The sequence below is a fragment of the Zingiber officinale genome, chromosome 4B (genome assembly GCF_018446385.1).
Source record: "Zingiber officinale cultivar Zhangliang chromosome 4B, Zo_v1.1, whole genome shotgun sequence".
NCBI lineage: Eukaryota > Viridiplantae > Streptophyta > Magnoliopsida > Zingiberales > Zingiberaceae > Zingiber > Zingiber officinale.
In genome coordinates this window covers 2,906,578-2,926,771 of record NC_055993.1, presented here as the reverse complement: position 1 = coordinate 2,926,771, position 20,194 = coordinate 2,906,578, and the positions used below count along the sequence as shown (strand labels likewise).

The window sequence follows — 20,194 nt, the reverse complement described above, 5'->3', positions numbered from 1 at the left end:
TCTCAAAGCTGGGCTTGATTTAACTTTATTTACAACTGTATGAATTGGTTGTTCAGTATAGCACTGTATATATTGTGCATTTGTTATCTCAAAAATTAGGGTTGTAAGAACATCTCCCAGAGGGATTTTAATTTTTGTGTGACATGTGAACAAAATTATTGGCATGTCAGCCTGAAGAGTTGGGCTAAGCAATTTTTTTTCGAATTCTTTTACTCAAATTTTAAAATACTTAAGAATATTCCGGATTTGACATAATTTTAACTTTTTATCATGCACAGATTTGGAGTGGGAAAAAATTATCAAAATTTTAATATCATATTTACTTATATATTAATATTATAGGTATACCAAAAGTATTAGTATCAATATTAAATTTAATATTTCATTATGGTATATACCATTTCAATACCGAAATTTAAGATAAATAATATAAAATTTATACCCTATCGAAATTTGATATGACACCCGTATGAATTTTTTTAGTGAATCGAGTGAGTAGATTTATACTCAAGTTTTAAAATTTAGAAAGCTGTTTTAGCTCTTTTTTCACATTTAAATTCTTTAAATGTCTTTTGGCAAACTTTCTTAATTTTCATGCTCCTGATCTAAATTTTCCACTGTATAACTTGAGAATAATAAATTTTTAAACTTACAAACTACAATGACTTAGTAAAATCTATCAAAAACTCATTAAAACATCTAAAATAATAAAAATATCAAACTTCTAAAATTTTAAGTCAATTAATCAATTTTCTTCAAAAATTGATTGATGATTTTATGAAATTTTAAAACATTTTAAATTAAAATCTTCTTATTAATATAATATTAAATAAAAATAATTAATTTTAACACAACTCTCCTTTTTATATGAGAAGATCAACCACCTAACCAGATATTTCATACTCATTAAAAATTAACCTTAAAATCTATTTAAATAATAGATACCAATTAGTTCAACGAAATTATTGATTTTATAAATATATGAAATCGGCACATCAACGGTCCCCCTAGAGTCGGTACCACGGATATGGAGGAAGGTAAATATAGATACAGTTGAAAACGCATAGTCGGGACGCTAATCCCAGGTAATGAAATTATTGATTTTATGTTCATATGGAAGTGTGAGATCCATCCACCACCATCTGAAATCCAGCCATCCTTTGTTATTCAGTCTTGTCGATCAAGCTTCTGTTCGAAAGGTGGGTTTTCGAAGCATCTCATTCTCATGCCGTATCCTCTGCATTATGCTGCAATTTATGGGGCAATGCTCTGTTTTCTTTCTGCTCACAGGAGAATACAGACGGCAGCAAAACGTTGCGTTCTAAAGCAACTTTTTGTTTCGAGATTAATGCCCACTTTCTTCGACATTGATTCTCCTTCCTACTTTTCTTTTTTTATTTAAAAATTTCTTTCATTACTATTGATTTATCATGGTTTCTCCACTGTCGAGCAATGGCGACTGTGCTGTTAATTCGAGTGTATGCATGTTCCATTCATGTGCTTCTTCCCCTTTTGTCCAATAGTTCGATTTTGATTCAAAAATTAAATAAAACTAGTCCTCCTCCTTTTTCTTCTTGATCTTCTGTACTCCAAAGACGCACAGATTTTGCTCTTCCAATCCATGCCTTTTCTCTCCGACCAGAGCTCGAGGCATCATCGTTTTGGTGGTTTCCGATTTGAACCAGACAGACAGTCACTGCCAGCTAGCATCGGCATCATGCCCACTTGGCGAGAAGGGACATGGAGCCTGCACCGAGAAGGAGAGCGAGGTGAGCTCCCAGTTGAAGCCTTCCTCTGAGCTGCATTTTCGGGTTCTTCAGGTCGGCCGCCAGCAGATCCACCAGAGACATGTAAATTAGGATCCCTGCGGAGGCAGCATTCAGCACGCCCTCCACGGCCAGAGCAGTGAAGCTGGCTCGGTTGTAGCTCGAGGCGATGGCGATGCCCAGGGAGATGCCGATCGGAGCTGTCAGGGAGAAGAACACTGCCATGATCACTGTCGTTCCGCCTCTGAACTTTGCCTACGAGTTATTATAATTCTTGTTATTGGGAAAGAAAATCGAAAACGAGGTTAAAGCGAGATTCGTAGAGATTAGTCTCACCTGAACTATGCAGCCGCCGAGACCTATGCCTTCGAAGAACTGATGGAAGCTCAGGGCCGCAAGCAGAGGCCTGATGGTGGAGGATCTTTGAGATGCGCCCAAGGAAACGCCGATGATCACCGAATGCACCAGAATTCCGAGCTCCAAAACCTGGAAATGGCCATTGTCAGATTACTCCACCGTGAACTAATTCAATTCATTCGTGTATGTAAGTAAGCAGCGTACTTGGGAAATGACGCGGTGGCGGACGCCGTCGGCGAGCTCCGCCTCCTCCGGCGAGTCCGCCGCCACCGCGCCGTGCGCGTGGCCGTGCGTGGCGTGCGTGTGCACGCGCACGCGGCCGTGGCCGGCGGTCGTCGCCGCCGCCGCCGCCTCCTCGTCGCCGCCCCTGCCCCCGCCCTCCTCCTCCTCCTCCAGCGGTCGCGCCTTGCTGAAGTGGGACCGCCGCTCGTAGTAGCTGGTGGCGGCGGAGTCGAGCATCATGGTCGCCAGCGCCGACGACATCGCCACGAACCCCGCCACCGGGAAGTCCCCCCACGCCCTCTCCGCGCACGGCGACGTCGTCAAGCTGCCGAAGGCGTCGGGGAGGATGTGCACGAGCCCCGTGGCTAGGATGACGCCGGCGGCGAACGCTTTGATCAGGAAGAACAGTTCGCTCTCCGGTCTGAACGCGCCCACCGACCGGCCGAGCAGGGGAATCACCACCCCGACGCCGCCGGCGCTCAGAATCGCCGCCACGGCGATCAGCTTCAGCCGCAGGGGACGCTCCGCGTCTCCTCCGCCCACCTCCAACTGGCTGCTGCCGCCACAGAGGTCTTCCAAAGCACAGCCTCCCAGAGGAAGGAGGAGGATCAGCAAGAGAGATAGCGAAGAAACAGAACTGAAACAGAGTGGCCTTTTCATGGTGAACTGGATTCAGTTTGATGGATCAGACAGGGGAACGGGAAAGAATTTATAGGGGAGAGGGAAAGCGAAAGGAGGAGATGGCGATGAGCTCATGTTGAGAGAAAGGGAAGGTGGGCAGCTCGATGGGGCTTCAAGCGAGAGGTGAGCCTTGCTCGCGTCTGGAGGTGGAAGGGAAGCCGCACTGTGCTGGTGTTGACATGATGTTGTCATCGGGAGAATATAGTAAACGCCATTGTCCGAACCGTGCTTTGCACAGTCACACCAGACCCGAGCTGAACCAGCCGGTTCGGTCCATTAGACCAGGGATCGGATGTCTTGTAATGCGGATGCCTTGTCTCGATCGAACGTTTTTTGTTTTGAACGAAAAGTGAGCTACAAAAAGATTGGTCCAACCGAAAAGTAGTTTGAATACTTTTAGACGAATATTTGTGTTTTCTTTGTATGATTTAATGTGTTCGATATTCCGATTGTCATTGTTCTGGCTGATATATTTCTGATTTTTTTTATTTAGATTTTTTTTGAGTGATTAATTTTAGAGGTGATGGATTAAATCTTACAAATATTTGATTTCTAATAAAAAATAAATATTGTGTTTAGAATCGATGAAAATAAAATATTATATTAGATAAATTATATTTCCCTTTTTGATATCTTAACCACGTGCATGATTTTGTAGCCGTTGAAAGAAAATGGTGAAAATGATTGAGATGGCAACTCGGCGTACGTGGTCATAGTCAACTAGTGCCCCATCATTGTGGGGTAAAGAGTGGAGTTTCGAAGGTTTGGTCGATGATATTGACTTCGGCCACCAATTTGGATGGTCTATAGATCTTTGCGTTGACTCATTGATGACTCAATAGTCAAAATAAGTTAAACCTATAATCATAGCATATGTAATGCAAGTGAAGTGTTGACTTTTGTCAATTGTCCAACACCTGTAAAGGGGTTTAGTACAGGACTAAGGTGCTCTTACCTTTTGGTGAAGTCAATGGTACTCCATATGATCTCTAGAGCTTTTGATAATGATGTGCAGAATATTAGAAGTCACTACGAAGGTCAATAATCAAATTGAGAGGGCGGGGGAGGTGAAAATTATGATAGGTCAATGGGATACTCTCATTCCATCATTCGACTCAATATTCCCGAGACAACGGTTTATTGACTCAACGCCATCAATCCAGTTGACTCAGATCCATCGACTGAACGCCATCAGCCCAATCGGCTTAGCTCCATCGATCCGACTGTCTTGCTCAGTCCTTTCGGCCCCGTCAATCTAATACTCATGTATAATTGTTTTATCTGTTGATCCGACCACCTTGTTCAGTCATTTTAAATTTGTCAATCCGACCACCCTACTCAAAGATTTGTCGATCCCACCATCCCAATCAGTCATCTAAGATTCATTAATCTGACCGCCTTGCTTATTCGTAGATTATTCATCTTAGTTCTACTGATCTAATGCCTCTCCACTAATTAAATGTCAAGCCCTTGGCTCAACTTCCCCAGTTGGATAATATCACTTGAGATAACATGTGGATTGACATAACGCATATACAACATGTGGATTGGTGCAACACGTGGATTATCATAACACATGAAGAGTTGACATGACCCCATATTGTGACAAAAGATAAATACGTTTGTCCCCAGCGCCCCCACCAACCGATCTCAAGGTCAATATGGAGGAGGTAAATCATGAACGACTACTAGTCTTTGGAATAATGACTAGCACATAAAAAAGGTATTTATCTCGACTTTGCCAAGATTCGGATATGACCTCATATAATCTTCTAAATGGAGGTGACATGACCCTCTGATACGACAATACGACTCTTTGATACGATAATATAAATGAAACTTTCTTTATTAGAGTAACATTTCATCAATTAATACTAAGAGAGATACTATATAGAGATACCATGTCTTTCTTCAACGACATTAATATAAAAGGAGTTCGTTCATAGGGACAAAGGTGTGTACACACATAATCATTCCAAAGTTACTACTAGTATATCCTTCTAAATGTTCTTTTTTACCTTTTCCTTATTCGATACTTGACTTAAGAGTCAGAGTGGATGAGTTAGGGTCTCTCATGAACTTCATTCTAACACACACACTCTCTCTCTCTCTCAAACTTTGTCGGTGTCTCTACAGTCGATCTCACGCACCCTCTCTCTTTTATCGTTTAGCTACCTCGTAGAAGACAGTACAGTGGGTTATTCATTAACGATCTAGTTCGTATAAGAATAGACAATAATATTAAAATTTTAAAATTTAAATATGAATATTTTTTGAGTAAAGTTTAAAAGTATAACCATACTAATTTGACATCTATAAAAAATTTTATAATTGTCAAACACTTTTTATACCTATTAATTGAGTGAAAATCAAATCACAAAATATGCCATTTGGTAAATTTAAAAAGGGTTAGGCGTGCTGTTGATGATTCTAAAAATTATTTTGGCAAATTTATTTAGTAACGAATTATGTAAGAAATTTTTTTCTTTCATACATACAATTTTCAATTCTTTTAAAATAATTACATTTTTTCTATTCTTTCAAAAATATTTTCTAATTTAATTCCATATCTAAAAATAACTAACATGATTTTTTTTTCATTTTCCAATTGAATACTTCACATTTAAAGGATTTAAAGGAAAAAAAAATTCTCTTTACCGAACGTAAGCAGTCAAAGTTCTTGGCCATTCAACAATTGACCGTCGAATATAGTTGTCCCTGATAAACAATTTAAACGAATAATGTTGAAATTTATCACTCATATAGGCATGGGCCGATTCATCCCACACAAAAGAAATTGATTGAATGTTTTTCCACTACATTAAAGTCCCAAAAGCCACTAGGTAAAAGTTTTTTGATTGAGTTTTTCATTTAAAGAAAAAAATGTCTATAAATATGATGATTCATGGATATCTGGATGATAATTTAAATATCCTACCATGATATTATAGTCCCTATACGTCATTAGGGTTAACATGGAACTATATAATTATGGTATTTATTGAAATAAAACTATAATATTAAAAGAGAATTACAACATCAGATAAAATAGAACTATAATGCTTATCAATAGTGATAAAAATGGAAAACATAATTATAATTCCATCCCCTTAAGAAGAAGCAAGTTTAGCATCACAAGCGGAGTAAGAATATATTGTGATCGGAATAGATTCTCCGTGAAAAAGAGAGTTACTGAAAACAATAGAGGGCACAATCCATCACTCCATTCATCGCATTAGATTCTCTAGCGGATTAGTTGAAGTAAGGTAAATTATAAAGTTAATTTATAGTCGATAGTCAAATTGCTAAGGGATTGAAGAAGTTTTTTTTTCTTTTAGGACATGTCTGTTAGAAATTAATCTCTATCTTATTATAATAAATATGTTATTCTTTAACAAACTGGGTACCTATTTTCTCTATATTCTTTATATTTATATGATCACACTAATTAATTAAGTTAATATTATAGAAAAATTGAGAAAACAATGTGATTCACCCCCATAGAGTTAGTATTTGCAGGAAAGTTTGCTCTAATAGATCTTGGAATCAATTCTTAACTGGTATAAAATCACTCGTTGGGTATCTGACCTCCTCCATGCAAAGAGCCGTTACATTAAGCAAATTGCCCCTAGTGATTCTAGGAAGACCGCTCAACTAAGGCTAAATAAGTTCCCTTGATTTATCGCTTCCAAAGTGTGTAAGCTCACCCTAGAGGGGTCGCTAAGGTGACGATTTCACCTCTTGCCACCAAAGAAGACAAATATCATCCCCGGGGGTAATGGTGTAGTAGTAGGGCGCCTTCTCAATTTCCCAAGCATCTAAGGATCGAGTCTCATATTAGGCGAATTAACGTATTAATTTCTCTTAAAACAGTTGACCTAAGAATGTTAGGCTGATGGGCTACCTGCTGTGCGTGCTTCTTGATTTATCCTGATGTCCGACGAAAAATTTCCGTGGGGCCTAGCCGATCACCCTCAAAATTAGTTGACGTAAGCTGAATACTTGGTGTCAACTAAAAAAAAAGAAAAGAAAAATATCGCCTCCTGGGGAAATGGTGCAATGACAAAGCAACTTCTTAGTGCCCAAGCATCTAGGATCGAGTTCTAACTTCAATAAAATTAATGGATGAATTTTCTTTAGTGGGCGGTTTGTTAGTGCAATCAACCTCCAAAGTTTTGATATTTGTTTGTCAATATGTTTAATGGAGTTTGGTCAAGGTTGACCTAGTTAAGTGGAAAGTCCTGACTGAAAGTTAGGCAAGGATGAGAAGTCTAATGAGTGACTAGTCTTAACTGGATGTTAGATAAGAGAAGGGTGATAAGTCTACCGAGTGATTAATCCTAACTAGAGATTATGTAAAAAAATACTAGGGAATGTATCCTAGGAGTGAAAAGTCTTAGAGGAGTGAACCCTAAGCAAGGGAAAACTTTAAGGGGAGGTAATCTTAGATAATGAAAAGTTTTAGGGGAGTGAAATATAAGGAAGGGAAAACTTTAGGGAAGGTAATCTTAGGTAATGAGAAGTTTTGGAGAAGTGAACTCTAAACGAGTGTGACTAAATGCACAGTCAAGTAGACCAACGAATATTGAATGCTGCTAACACTGCTTACTTTATTATTTTATATTTATTGTGTTAACTTATTGTTGCAAGAAAGTCTTAGACAATCAAGTTGATCAGACACTAAGAAGAACCAGAGAAAGTCCAAATAGGTCTGGAAGACCAGATATTTGGCGGGTAAGTCAGGTAAGCAATCAGAGCAGAGAGTTTCAATGAGAACGAGTCCCAGTGGGACTGTAAGTACTGGTCCAACTTAGATCCAACATGAAAAATCTAAGTTGAGACCAAGACTAAATCTTGGTCTTGATAAAACAGGATCTGATTCATAAATATATAAAAGTGATCATGCATATATATCTTTCTTGTAAGTACCCATGGGAGTTTTGATGTGATCATCCAAGTCAAGTTAGGTCCTGTTGTGGTTTGATCCTTGTATCTAAGTGTGCATGAGCTCAGGAGCATATAAAGTTGAGCAAAAGATGCAGCTAGCGAAAATGATGATACGGGAGAGAATTGACAGGCTCAGTGCTGTTGGTCCGGGTAGGCCGGCTGGAGAGGGTTGAGTCGCCTGAAACACTAAAAAAAACTCCTTTCTCGTCTTTCGACTTAGATTATCAAAGCAATTAAAATAGAAATAACAACTTAAAGAAAATAAGTAAAAGGCCAAGAATTACTTGGTTACAACCTAGATGGTTGTTAATCCAAGGTAGATGAAAGCTCACTAAGAATCTCCTTTGTTGAAGGCGGAGAAGCCTTTTACACACAATGAAAGCTCAGAAAAGATTAGGAAAGTGAATACCAAAGTTGTTACTTCTTTCCTAAATTCAGGAGTCTTTTTATAGCTCATGGAAAATCTTATCCGTAGGCTGAAGGCGCCTTCTATAAGGCTGGGAGGCGCCTCCAGCGAGGCCAAGAATAAAACTTTATCCTTTTCCACAACGGCCAGAATTGCCTAGTTGAAGGCACCTTCCATGATGAGTTAAAGGCGTCTTCCATACGTAAGGAATGCACCTTCCATGAAGGCTTGAAGACGCCTTCAAACAGAAGGCTTCAGCTTCTTTTTCTCTTCCTCTCGCTCTTCCGCTTGGGTGATTTCGACCAATCAAAATAAGGTTCACCCGAATTCAATTTCGACATTCTCCTCGAGCAACCTTCCTCTCGGGCTTCTCATCCTTCGGACCGCCGCGCGTGTCCTTCTCATCTACTGGTGCACTCTTCTGCAACATCTTGTCCCTTAGACGCACTTAGCCCGTCGGCTCTCTCTTGTGTCGTCCTTCTCGCTAGTCGCGTCTTCCGCTCGACTTCCTGTGCTCCTAAGCTCCTGCACACTTAGACACAGGGATCAAAACATAACAGGACCTAACCTAACTTGGTTGATCACATCAAAAATAACCTTGGGGTTACAACAGGTGCATTCGAGGGATGAGGCGCTGAGAAATAGTATGCTGACGGACGAGAAGGAAGCGCGTAGTGGTTCCGAAGGACGAAAATCTGGAGCGGAAGATTACTCGAGAAGGTCGAAAAATGAATTAGGGTGAGCCCTATTTCGGATGGCCGAAATCACTCAAGCGAGCGGAGCCTGAGCGGAAGACCCGGACGAAAGTCAACCGAAAGTTAACTTTGGTCCGAGCGCCCAGACTGGGTCCAGGCTCTTGGACGGCTCGGACCCAGGGCGCCCCGGGCTCACCCCCTGGTCGAGCTGGTTCAGCCCGGTTCGGGCCCCGGACCAGAAAGTTTATCGTAAAACCACCTATTGCGATCTGGTACGACGTGGATAAAATTCTATCCACATCTAGGCGCTAGATCAAGGCTATAAATAGAACCCTAATCTAGTAGCTAAAAATCATCACTTGTAAACAATTTCTTTGTATGTTCTACTACTGTATGAGTTGTTAACGTTGTAATAGGTTTTTTCGTCTGAAGGAGATTCTAATGGGTTTTTTCAACATCTTGATTAGTGATCTTCTGATTGCAAACCAAGTAAATTCTTCTGTGTCTCTTCTTTCTTCCTAATTAGTTTGTTAATTCTTTTTATACAAGTGCTAGTTTTAATCAAGTTATAAGTCAAGAAAGGTTCATTTTTATTCTTAAGCAATTCACCCCCTTTTTCCGACTGCAAGGGACCAACATTTCTAACTCCGTATTGCAGAGACATGCGTAGATCTTCAAATTTTGCATGCATGACCATCGACAGAGTCTGAGTCCCGAGTTAAAAGTTATGACCTTCGAAAGATTGTCGTATTGAACCAGTGGATTGGAGAGGGGCCTTGGGTTGTTTAGAGGGACCTAGAATTGAGGCGCCCTGGGTCAATCGGAGGCATCCTGGATCAGAAAAGTTATCAAGATGATAACGTATGATTGCATTGGATCGGATCAATAAGCTTTACATGAGGCACCCTTGGTCATCGGAGGAGCCCCCAATTCAGTATAAAATGGGCATTCGGCCAAAACACTGAACATCCATTATTCTATGCACTTTAACTTGATTTTGCTAGGTCGTTTACACCCAATTGCTATATTACAACTCTACTATGCCCAACTGTTACAATCAGAATGACATTGACATAGAGCTTCGATCTTCCCCTATAATCCATGATGGTAAAACAATATATTTGTTTGTTTTTATTATACTTGCATAAGAGAGTGTAGGCTGTTACACTCTCTTCATTCGTGTATTCAACTTCTCTACTTAAAAGTTCTTCAAAAGAGGATTTAATGAATTTCTCAATCGAAATGATTCAAGGGATCATGAGTCTTGAAGTAGTAGTAGCGAGAATATAAATCAAATAAAAACAAAAGTGTCGTTTTCCTATGTATAATTCACACTTTTATTTCTCCATTGCGTACTTGAGTTTTCAAAAAGTTTTTAAAAAATAAAAAGAAGAATTTTAAAAATGAGATCCACTCCCTCTCTTGTTCGTTTCGATTTTACACGGTTGACATAAGAATATCGAACTAATGGATCATTCATTGCGAATACTTTTTAATTTATCTTAGTAGTCGCTAAAAAATTTTCATAGTCATCCTAGAATTGTGGTGTCAATTAAAAAAAAAGAAAAAAAAAAGAAAAAAAAAAGAGAAAGAAGAGACAAATATCTTTTAATCAATGTCAATTAATGCTCTAAAATATCCCTGAGCCTCCTGATTTGGATGTGCCCATGTTGTCCTACTTGACTAGAATCCATAGAGCTCTCAGATCATGAAAGTGGCCTTTATCGCGGTGTACCACACTACAACCTCCAAGTACAAACTAGGGTTCATGTGCAAAGCAAGAAAGATTAGCAGCAGAATCGCTGCGTGCAGAAGACAACAACAGCAGTGTTTGCAGTGTGCAGACTTCTCAGTCCTCCAATCCGTGCAACAGACCAACGAAGAACACAAAGAAGAAAAAAAATATGATATTTCTACTTGAGAAGACACCTCGATCGGTGGATTAACTGAGAAGATTGGAAGTACTGTCGTAGTATGGAAAATAGATACAGATATTATATGGATAGAGATATATGGCACTATTAATTCCATTGCATCAATGCAAAATTGGTAGGCAACTGTGGACCTCAACCATGGTCCACTGCAACCACCTGACCAGCAATGGAAGTGCTCAGTTTCAAGTTCAACTCCTCAGACACAGACTAAAATGATAAATTCCTTTTGGATTTCTGTTCTCATGCCATGAGACTAGCTAGGACAGATGTGATCTTTGAGGAGCTTTGTTCTTCCTCCTCTTGTTGTTGTTGTTGTTGTTGTTGTTATTGTTGCTATTAGCAGATAGGACTAGATTTGGGAAGAAACCATCACTCTTGTTGTTTTTTGTTCCTGAGCTGCCCCTGCCATGGTCGTGGTGGTCGGACGGCTCACCGTCGCTGTTGTGTGGCTCTTCTACTATCGCGCCACCGGCGATCATCTGGCTTTCATCCTCGAGGGGGTCGGAGCTGTCCATCCTGAGGTTCTCAAAGTGAGAGAAGGCGATCTCGGATTCGTCGACTAGTATGCTCGACAAGTCCTCACCTTGTATCAGAAAATGATCCACCTACACATGTTTTAACAATCGGATAAGTGTTATAGTAGTGCATCATGCCTTCATATTCTGACCAGTAACAATAAGTTTCTTTTGTGTATCTGCATTTGGATAGTAGCAGCTGGTCAGCTGAATTCATGATTCATGAAAGATTTCGTTGACTGTACTAATCAATGGAGACAAAAAGTTGCCATGAAACGGATCTATCACAGGAGCCTCTTTACAAAAGTGAGAAAGTAGTACCTTGCAGGAGAGAGAGCAGAAGTGGAAGGGCTCTTGGAGGATTCTGTCACAGGTCAAGCAAATGTTGGCAGAGCCCTTGGAAGGCCTCGATTGAGGCCTTGGCTTTAGAAAGATCACTTTTGCACTGTTTATGGTATAAGGCTGTCTCACACAGAACTCTAAATTAACTTTCAACTTGAATAAAAACAAAAAACTTATACTAATTAATTCATAAGAACACAACCTGAACATATGAGCAGTCTATGAGCTTCTCAAGATCATCCAATCTAACCACATCATTGTACACGTAGCGCCGCACCTACACAATTAATTGAGTTTAATGCAGGCACTGCTCTCATGTTACTCAAGCAGGTAAAATGGTAAACTCGTCCCTCGAGATAGAGGATAGGCCAAGCTAGTTGGTGGTCTAAAAAGGGACACAGGATTTAATGGGGGAATGATGGTCGTCGTATGGTCAAAAGAGTTACCACAGTCGTAGAAATGTGCAGGAAACTGAAGAAGAAGGAAAAGCTACAATTGAGGGAAGCAGCCAAGAGGAGGAGAACTTATCCTGAGAAAAAAAGGCAGGTCTAGGTCTAGTTAGCAATGGTGGGTTAGCTGTTGGAGATCAAACCCATGCAAGAGAAATGAACAACATGTCGAGTTTAGAAGAGGACTCGAATTAGTCTACGGTGGCAATTGTGGTCGTCTGTTTTGTATAGGAGTTTGGGGTGCAATTAAAGAACAGTGACCAAAAGAGAAATGAATTGATATTTCAACCAACATGTGAGCTTGAGCCATTACTGCCATCACCATTCAGGGAAGCTCTGCCTGCAAATCCATTACTGACAGTTACTATACTCCTATGTCATCTCTCTCTCTGCACTTCATGCGGTGGAGAAAATTATTGACATAGGAAGAAGAATCAAGGAACCAAAATAAGCAGCAATAATTGCTGCTTTCTGATGTCAAACAAAACCTAACCAAGATGGTCATAGTTAAAATTAACCCTTATTTTCCGACCAGGCTAGTCCTGCCTCCTTTCCGATGCTTGTACTAAAAGCCATACAAGATTTGAAAATAATTTTCATGGAACTTCCCTAATCGCCTAGTTTTATGAGCTAGAAGTAGTGAAGATTTAGAAAATCCAGCTCGGTCAAATCAACAATTCCTCAGCCACTGCCTGAGAAGTGATTTCTAACCATGAACTCGAGAAGAAACAGTAGGTAGCAAAGACGGCATTTTTAGCAACGAAACAACATCAAAAGAAGAAGTGAGGCACAGGTTAAGATGGAACCTGGAGGAGAGGGTGGGAGCGGTGGTCGGGGGCGCAGTGAGGGCAGATGCTGGTGCAGCAGCCGAGGCAAAAGATGTTCTTCTCGTTCTTCTTCCGGCTCTCGTGCGCGGGGCAACCCACGAAGAAGCTCTCTTCCACCAGCCCACACAGCCATCCCGGCATTCCCCCGCCTCCGTCGTACTCCCTCCTCCCCATGTAAGCAAGGCGGCACGAGGAAATCGTGGCTCAATTGCGTCCAAAATCCCAACTTTCTCAGCACAACGCCATCCGCTCCGCCTCCGGAATCGGCCTGGCGCAGCAAGATGCGTCCTTTGGGAGGGAGGAGAGGCTAACGAACTCGGGCCAGCTATATATGGAGAGAAAGAAGAGGGGTAAGAGAGGGAAAGGGAGATGGGCCAGAGAAAGAGAAGGGTAGGGAGGGAGGGAGGGATTTAAATACGAGGGAGAACCAAGTGGCCTTGATGGGGCTTTGGTTTGTTGTTTTGTTGGGGAATGGGTGAGCCGAGAAAATGGTGGAGCTGGTGGTGGAGGAGGAGGAGAAAGAGCAAAAGCAGCAGCAGCAGCAGCAGCAGCCCCACTGCCATTTCCTTGTACCTTCGCCTGTGCTCTGCCTCACTTTTGCCCCTCATACAACAGCCGAAACGAAATGGAAATTCCACAAAAGAAATTTGTTTCCATTCCCTATTTCGTTTTGTGTTTTTCGAATTTTATTAATCTCTTCTTTTAATTAATTAAAACAAATGGTTAATTAGTTTTTTTTAGATTTGATCGGAATATTAATCCGCTTCTCTATCCGGCACGTGAACCATGCATCAGTCTCTGGAGGCCGGCTTCAGTAGGCCGTTGGGGATGTGACACGTGGACGACACGCCGTTTTGGTAAAATTAATTGTAAAATAAAATTTAAAAAATTAGAATTTTAATTAGACGGATCCACCCGACCCGACCCGACCCGTTACTGCTCTTCAATTTTCACGTACCGCGCACGTGATCGGTGCGAGCGATGCGGCCCGTACATTAGGGCAAACCGGCCCGCCCCACTATGCGAGGTCGAGCGCAACGAGAGGAGCGCCGTGGGCGAGTTCGACTGCGTCATGGGAGAGGAGGCGGAATTCGTTGCCGGGGACGGTGAGGAAGTTGCTTCTACCGCGGCGGTAACTTTGTCTACGTCGATTGTTCTGCTCTTTTATTCTCCCGCTAGCCACTTCTTTCGATCTAGCTGATCACGGACTGAGGTCGATATCGAGGAGTCGTCAATAAGTGATATTTTCTTTCATTTTAATCACGAACTGAGGTCGATAGAAACTGGTGTTTAGCTGTGGTTAGTGTTATGATAGAATGATTTTGCTTGGATAGATAAGACTACTTAGATGGGCTCTCAGGTTAAAAGAAGTTATTTTGGATAAATCCTTACGCTCTCCCACATTATTTATGTCCTAGACACCAACTTCAGCTCTTTCATCGTACACCTAACAACTTTGGGGGTTACATGCTAACTTGGTTAATCAGTCCTTGTTAAAAGAAGAGGAAAGAAAGACGCATGTATTTTTTTATTATTATTATGTGGTGTTTATCCCCCCTCCTGCTTTTTTATTTTTTTTAATTTTTTTTGCATTTGATACTGGACCTCTAATGTCATTTCCCTTTGGGAACAGGATGTAGAAAATGAATTGATTGAAGAGGAGAAAAATAAGGATGGTGAAGTCTCTCCAGCAATTATTGCAGTTCATCCATATGAGAAATCAGTTGCCGTTGCTGTGGGATCTGAACTCCGGCTGTTCGATTTAGAGTAAGCTTTGTAAATTCTTAAATCTTAATAGATAAAATCAATACTTTCAGACTATGGGCATACTGATATTTAGATTTGGATAGTTGCACAAACCTAGTGCTAGCTCTTTAAGTTTTGCTATCTATGTCTTGTTTGTCAATATAATAAGAATTTTCCTTTGGTAATTTCCTATGCATTAACCATTTGGTGCTAATAAATTCTTTGTTAATATTTTCATAGACTATTTTGATAGTGAGGTAAACTTAACTTAGACATCCATTTGGAGAATTGTCAACTTTGTTGGAACATTTAGCAATAATGTCTTTCCCATCTTTGATAATTTTTTAAAATTGTCTTAATTCAAATCTCAACAGAGGTGACTGCTCAGTCTCATTAATAGATGATTCAGGTGGGTCTCCCCATACAGATTCTATTAGAGCAATTAAATTTGGCGCAAATGGGCGATTGTTTGCATCTGCTGGAGATGACAAACTTGTCAAGATATGGGTGACAAATCCTTGGCGGTGCATCTGGACTGTGTAAGTGATTAATGTTATTTGTGTGTTTTTATGTAGTTTGCATTTGAATGTTCTCTAGAGATTCCAGTGACAACAGTTTCTTGAATTTACTTGTAAAAGTTACATGAATGTTCATAATTACATCAAAATTTTATCTGATCATGAGTCATGACCTGTTTGTTAAATACTGCCCCTGCCCTTCCTCTTTAGAGTGAAGATTCCAAGTACACTGGTGAGATGACCAAAATAGGGTCAAGTTTATGCTGCATTGTGAACTTGGTTATCACCTTCTTATTGTCCCATATTGATGCATCTCTTCGTTTTGCACAAAATAGTCGTGGATAATAATTTACTTCTACTTCTTAGTGTTATCTTGTGATGGGTGGTGGTGCAGTGCAAAAATCTGAGCGAGTTCTTACTAGCAGAGTTATATTTTATTATTGATCAACCATACGGTGAACTTTGTCAATATGCCAACAAATTAATTCTTGTATATGACATGGTTTGTTGAGTTTTTCAATGCTTAACATTTTGTTCTATAAAAATATTGTTTGTGTTGACGAGACATTTAATGCTGCAATTTTCAATTTTCAGGCCTGCTGATAAACGAGTTAGCGCTGTTGCTATTAGCCACAGTGGTCATTATGTTGCATTCGCTGATAAGTTTGGTGTTGTATGGTTGATTGAAATTGACGAAGAAAAAGTTCAACAATTAAAATTTGATAGCAAGCCCGTGCCAATTCTTGGTCATTACTGTAGCATTATCACTAGACTGGTATTAATTTTTGACATTCCACTATTTATAATTATATGATCCCATTGTTCCCTATGTTTGTTCATCTTGAAGTAGATGGCATTATTTCTTATTTACAATTTACTATAGGAACATTGTCATTGAATTGGTTATACTTATATCAAGTGACATGAGATGGTTCTCCAGTTCTGCAATCCAAGTTATCCACATTAATGAGCTGGGAGGAGCGCCATGTTAATAACCCTTTTTGAAACACATGATTATTGATATCTATGTACATTTTACAATAAAAATGTAAAAAAGCAGATTTATGTCTTAGAAAATTCTCTTAACTAGATTCAATAAGATCAAGTTGAGGATAGGATATATTTTCCTTTAAATGAGCATCAAATGTATTTTTTTCCATGTAAGCATTTAACAAACTTAAACATTAGAATTAAATTACAAAATAAATTTGTTCCTCGCACAATGTTCATTGGATTTTGCTCTGCAAAGAAAGATATAATACAGGCCATGACATCCTAAGGAGGTGCCACAATTCTTGGCCTTGTGGCCTGAGACTGAATTCAATGTGGACTAGACTCTTTTTGGTTTGAGCTGCTCTTTTGCTTTCAATCTGGAAAATCTCATCTGTCAAAGGAACTAGTTTAGCCTTTTTAATGGATGATGACCTCAATGTTTTTTTTAAACTTAAATTGATTGATTCTTATATGTTTGGTTATATGTTTCATTTTGTTTGTAAACCTGTTTATGGTTATTTTCCTTTTGTTCTCTTTGAAGGATTTTTCAGCAGACGATAGATTTATTGTAAGTGCAGATCGGGATTTCAAAATTCGTGTATGTACAGTCTTCCCGTGCTCATTTGGTCATATGCAGAATTAGTGTAGTAGTTTTTAAGAATTTTGAAAATTGATGTCCTTGTATGTGTTATCATACTGTCACTTGCAGGTTACTGTGTTCCCTAAAGAACCACTAAATGGTGCACATGAAATACAAAGTTTCTGCCTTGGTCACACGGAGTGAGATTAACATGAATGCTTCCTTTGCATTTAATTTTGGATATACCTATATGCAAAATTGCTGTCCATGTGGGCTAAATTTCATTTGGATTTCTCTCTATTTTTAACATGTAGAAATTTTTGTATCACAGTCAACAAAATTGCTCAATGATATGTTATCACACTCGACCTAATGACACAAATTTGGTTATTAAAAAATTTCACAATTCCCTAGTCCAAGATCAGTTACCATGGCATCAAGTTGAGCTGGACCAGGTGTTCTTACTCTAATTGGCATACCAGAATAAGTAGGATGTTTTTGCAATTTTATTGAATTGGATAAAAGGAATCCATGCAATTTGGATATTGATGTCTTCTTCACTAATATTCTAGTGTTTCCCAGGCCATTGCCAAATGTACTACAAGAATAAATAGGTTACATAAGAAATATTAAACTGCAGCATATTGATGCTAATAATCTGACAATGTTCTCAAGACATTATACTGATAGTCAGTTCTTTAATCTGAAGCAAGCTGGCTATATTGTTCCATAGCTTAATTCTATGTTACAGCTTTTTCTTGTTGTAATACAGGATCTCACTTTTTCTTTAAAGTCTGATCTCTGTCAATTTGGGTCCTTGTTACAGCTTTGTTTCTTGTCTTGCCTTTGTATGTCCTTTTGGTCATGCTAATGGTTTTCTTCTCTCTGGAAGCGGAGATTCAACTGTAAGTGCACCTTGTTGACCTGAAGTATGCAAAGTATATCTGCCATTAACATTTTCCATTGTGTAGGTTCGGTTATGGGATTTTGTTTCTGGCACTCTGCTTGCTACTTGTGAAGTTAGAGCTAAGGTAACATAGGTGATTCTGGTTTTTTGTTTTTTAATGGGGAGGAGCCTCTGCTGCATGTAATATTCATATTTAGTTGTACATTTTACCTTTCCATCTTGTAGTGCCATGGTAGAGTTTGTAGACTACTACAAAGTTTGGTGAATTTAAGATGCTCTGCAGACTTAATGAGAATTCAGCATGCATTTCTCAGCTAACTTTGTTTGGGTTAGAAGAGGTCCAGGAAGCCATGTTATTTCATAGAGGGAGCAGTAAATGGCCAGCTGGTAACCTAAATGTAGTAGATGTTTTGTCAAATTGAAAGTTTTCTGCTTTGGGTCTTTGCATCACATTATTTGATTCATATGCTGTTGTGAATTGACCAGTGTGCACCATTTTAAGGTTAAAGTGACACTAGATACTAAACATTTTCTCCTATATTAGAAAAATAGATGAGCACATGCCTTGAGGTATTTTTGATGCTTTATTGAATTGAAATAACCTTTTGTTGATTATTTATTTTGCCTTTTCTTCTATGCGCCTTTTCTTCAGTTTTCTATATGTTTCTTTTTCCTAGCAACTTTCTTTTTAGTTATCAGGTTGTGCATCTGTTTCCAGCTTCTGGATGCCCAAATGACATGAATCTGTTCAGTTTCTGCATTTATTCTTGATCCATTGTCATCCTTAAACCATGCATCATAAGAGAATCCAGGCCCCATCTATTTTTTTGTTTTTTTATTTTTTTATTCATCCAATCGATTATTATGATGATTTATTGTTTCTTTACCTTTTTAAGGCAGGACAGTCACAATCCAATGGACCGGACACTTATTCACCAGTCACTGATCTTTGCGCCTCTTTCGACGGTTCTATAATTGTCGCTGCCCTTCAAAAGTAAGTTCATTAAAACATATCGTTCGCCCCTAGGGCGTAGCTAAGCCGGTAACCATGGGTTAGATTTGTAGAACTAAAACATATCATTTGTAATTCAGATGAAATTTTGGTTGCTACATGCGCACTGCCATCTAAATCTTGGAATACTTGCTATTGCAGCTTGCATGGAGTGGTACTTTTGAATTGTGATTTTCCAAATGGAAATCTTTCAGTTGCCAAGGTAATAATTTTATCAGAACATATGCCTCCACTATATTCATCTTTAATTTGCTAAATGCTTGTTAATGAAAGAACAAAAGTAATATCATAATGATGTGCTTCTGACTACAGGTTAGTTTTGTATCTGTTTTTTTTTGTTCATTTCTAAATCTAATTTTATCTCAAATGCCTGCAGTAGTTACTATACTGCACCATGTGCTATATTTATTTTGAGCATGTCTTATATGGTATGCATTCTTCTGGTGTCAAACCATACTCCATATGTTCCTAAAATGATGATCATAGTTCCATCTAATAAATTCATCTAAAAGCGAGTTCCAAAGATTGCTTTAACTATTTTGCTTCCATGTAGGTTGTTTCTTTTGAAGAGACCTATTTCCCAACCAGTTTGGTGCTGAGTTCCTCGACCCAACGCTTGTGGATGATTATGGGTGCATCGAATCTTCCTATGGTGGGCACAACCCATTTACCAACCCGCCTCAAGGTCATCTCTGTTCCAGAAAAAGATCCATCACTCAACTACCGCCATGATCCTGTTGTTCTGGAGGACAATGAAATACCAGGAGGGCAAAAGCTCCTCTCAGAACTGCAGGGAACTCCAGATATTACACAGGAAGAAGCAACTTTAGCAGCAGCAGCTGCAGCAGTTAAATTGTCGATGCGCAGCATGATGATAAAAAAGGAATACAATTTAGAGAAAAGGGAGATGAGAAAAAAGAATAGAAACGATAGGAAGGCCAGGTAGAAGAGATTGGAGTACGAAAAATAGTCGAAATATTGTAGTGCTATCAAAATATGTATGAACAATTTTGTTCTCATAATTTAATGGTTATGTTGTTGAAGATTTTATGGTTATGGGCAACTCTGCATTTAATAAATTAATTCCTCCCATAATTTAATGCTGGGTTATGTGGATGAGAAATGGATATACTTTATTTTGTTGTCCACCCAAAAATATAATTACTTGTGACTTTTTGTAAATCAATATCTGCCTTTGTGACTCCTTCCAAAATTAGTTGACCTTGCAAGTGCAATTGATTCAATCTCACCCTCAAGCGCTAATGTTAAACTTGTGAACACTGACCTCGATCGATTG

At 39.3% G+C, this 20,194-nt stretch overlaps 3 protein-coding genes across 3 annotated transcripts; 1 reads left to right on the top strand and 2 right to left on the bottom strand.

Moving 5' to 3' along the window:
• Window positions 1–1,460: 1,460 nt before the first annotated feature.
• On the bottom strand, window positions 1,461–3,176 carry LOC121974438 (zinc transporter 4-like). The gene is made up of 3 exons (XM_042525498.1): window positions 2,328–3,176; window positions 2,103–2,252; window positions 1,461–2,021 (listed from the first exon to the last, which is right to left on the bottom strand). Exons 1-3 carry the CDS (start codon window positions 3,003–3,005, stop codon window positions 1,716–1,718), a joined length of 1,134 nt encoding a protein of 377 aa, XP_042381432.1. The 5' UTR covers window positions 3,006–3,176; the 3' UTR covers window positions 1,461–1,715.
• Window positions 3,177–11,015: 7,839 nt separating this feature from the next.
• LOC121977315 (protein RGF1 INDUCIBLE TRANSCRIPTION FACTOR 1-like) lies at window positions 11,016–13,781 on the bottom strand. Its single transcript, XM_042529904.1, has 4 exons — window positions 13,121–13,781; window positions 12,068–12,142; window positions 11,845–11,985; window positions 11,016–11,613 (listed from the first exon to the last, which is right to left on the bottom strand). The coding sequence occupies exons 1-4, from the start codon at window positions 13,313–13,315 to the stop codon at window positions 11,266–11,268; spliced, it is 759 nt and encodes a 252-aa protein (XP_042385838.1). The 5' UTR covers window positions 13,316–13,781; the 3' UTR covers window positions 11,016–11,265.
• A 315-nt stretch (window positions 13,782–14,096) lies between these two features.
• LOC121974437 (tRNA (guanine-N(7)-)-methyltransferase non-catalytic subunit wdr4-like) lies at window positions 14,097–19,953 on the top strand. The gene is made up of 11 exons (XM_042525497.1): window positions 14,097–14,273; window positions 14,775–14,908; window positions 15,262–15,426; window positions 16,000–16,180; window positions 16,940–16,996; window positions 17,108–17,178; window positions 17,805–17,883; window positions 17,950–18,009; window positions 18,782–18,879; window positions 19,039–19,099; window positions 19,451–19,953. The coding sequence occupies exons 1-11, from the start codon at window positions 14,214–14,216 to the stop codon at window positions 19,841–19,843; spliced, it is 1,359 nt and encodes a 452-aa protein (XP_042381431.1). The 5' UTR covers window positions 14,097–14,213; the 3' UTR covers window positions 19,844–19,953.
• The last annotated feature ends 241 nt before the right edge of the window (window positions 19,954–20,194 follow it).

Excerpts from the sequence above, each read along its gene's own strand:
- LOC121977315 (XM_042529904.1), bottom strand. The coding sequence starts at position 13,315 with ATGGGGAGGAGGGAGTACGACGGAGGCGGGGGAATGCCGGGATGGCTG. Across the intron at positions 12,143-13,120 it reads GCTCCCACCCTCTCCTCCAG|GTGCGGCGCTACGTGTACAA; the intron begins GTTCCATCTTAA and ends TTAATTGTGTAG. Across the intron at positions 11,986-12,067 it reads TAGACTGCTCATATGTTCAG|CCTTATACCATAAACAGTGC; the intron begins GTTGTGTTCTTA and ends TGTGTGAGACAG.
- LOC121974437 (XM_042525497.1), top strand. The coding sequence starts at position 14,214 with ATGGGAGAGGAGGCGGAATTCGTTGCCGGGGACGGTGAGGAAGTTGCT. Across the intron at positions 17,179-17,804 it reads TTCTGCCTTGGTCACACGGA|CTTTGTTTCTTGTCTTGCCT; the intron begins GTGAGATTAACA and ends TCCTTGTTACAG. Across the intron at positions 19,100-19,450 it reads GAAATCTTTCAGTTGCCAAG|GTTGTTTCTTTTGAAGAGAC; the intron begins GTAATAATTTTA and ends GCTTCCATGTAG.
- LOC121974438 (XM_042525498.1), bottom strand. The coding sequence starts at position 3,005 with ATGAAAAGGCCACTCTGTTTCAGTTCTGTTTCTTCGCTATCTCTCTTG. Across the intron at positions 2,253-2,327 it reads GCCACCGCGTCATTTCCCAA|GTTTTGGAGCTCGGAATTCT; the intron begins GTACGCTGCTTA and ends GGCCATTTCCAG. Across the intron at positions 2,022-2,102 it reads TCGGCGGCTGCATAGTTCAG|GCAAAGTTCAGAGGCGGAAC; the intron begins GTGAGACTAATC and ends AATAACTCGTAG.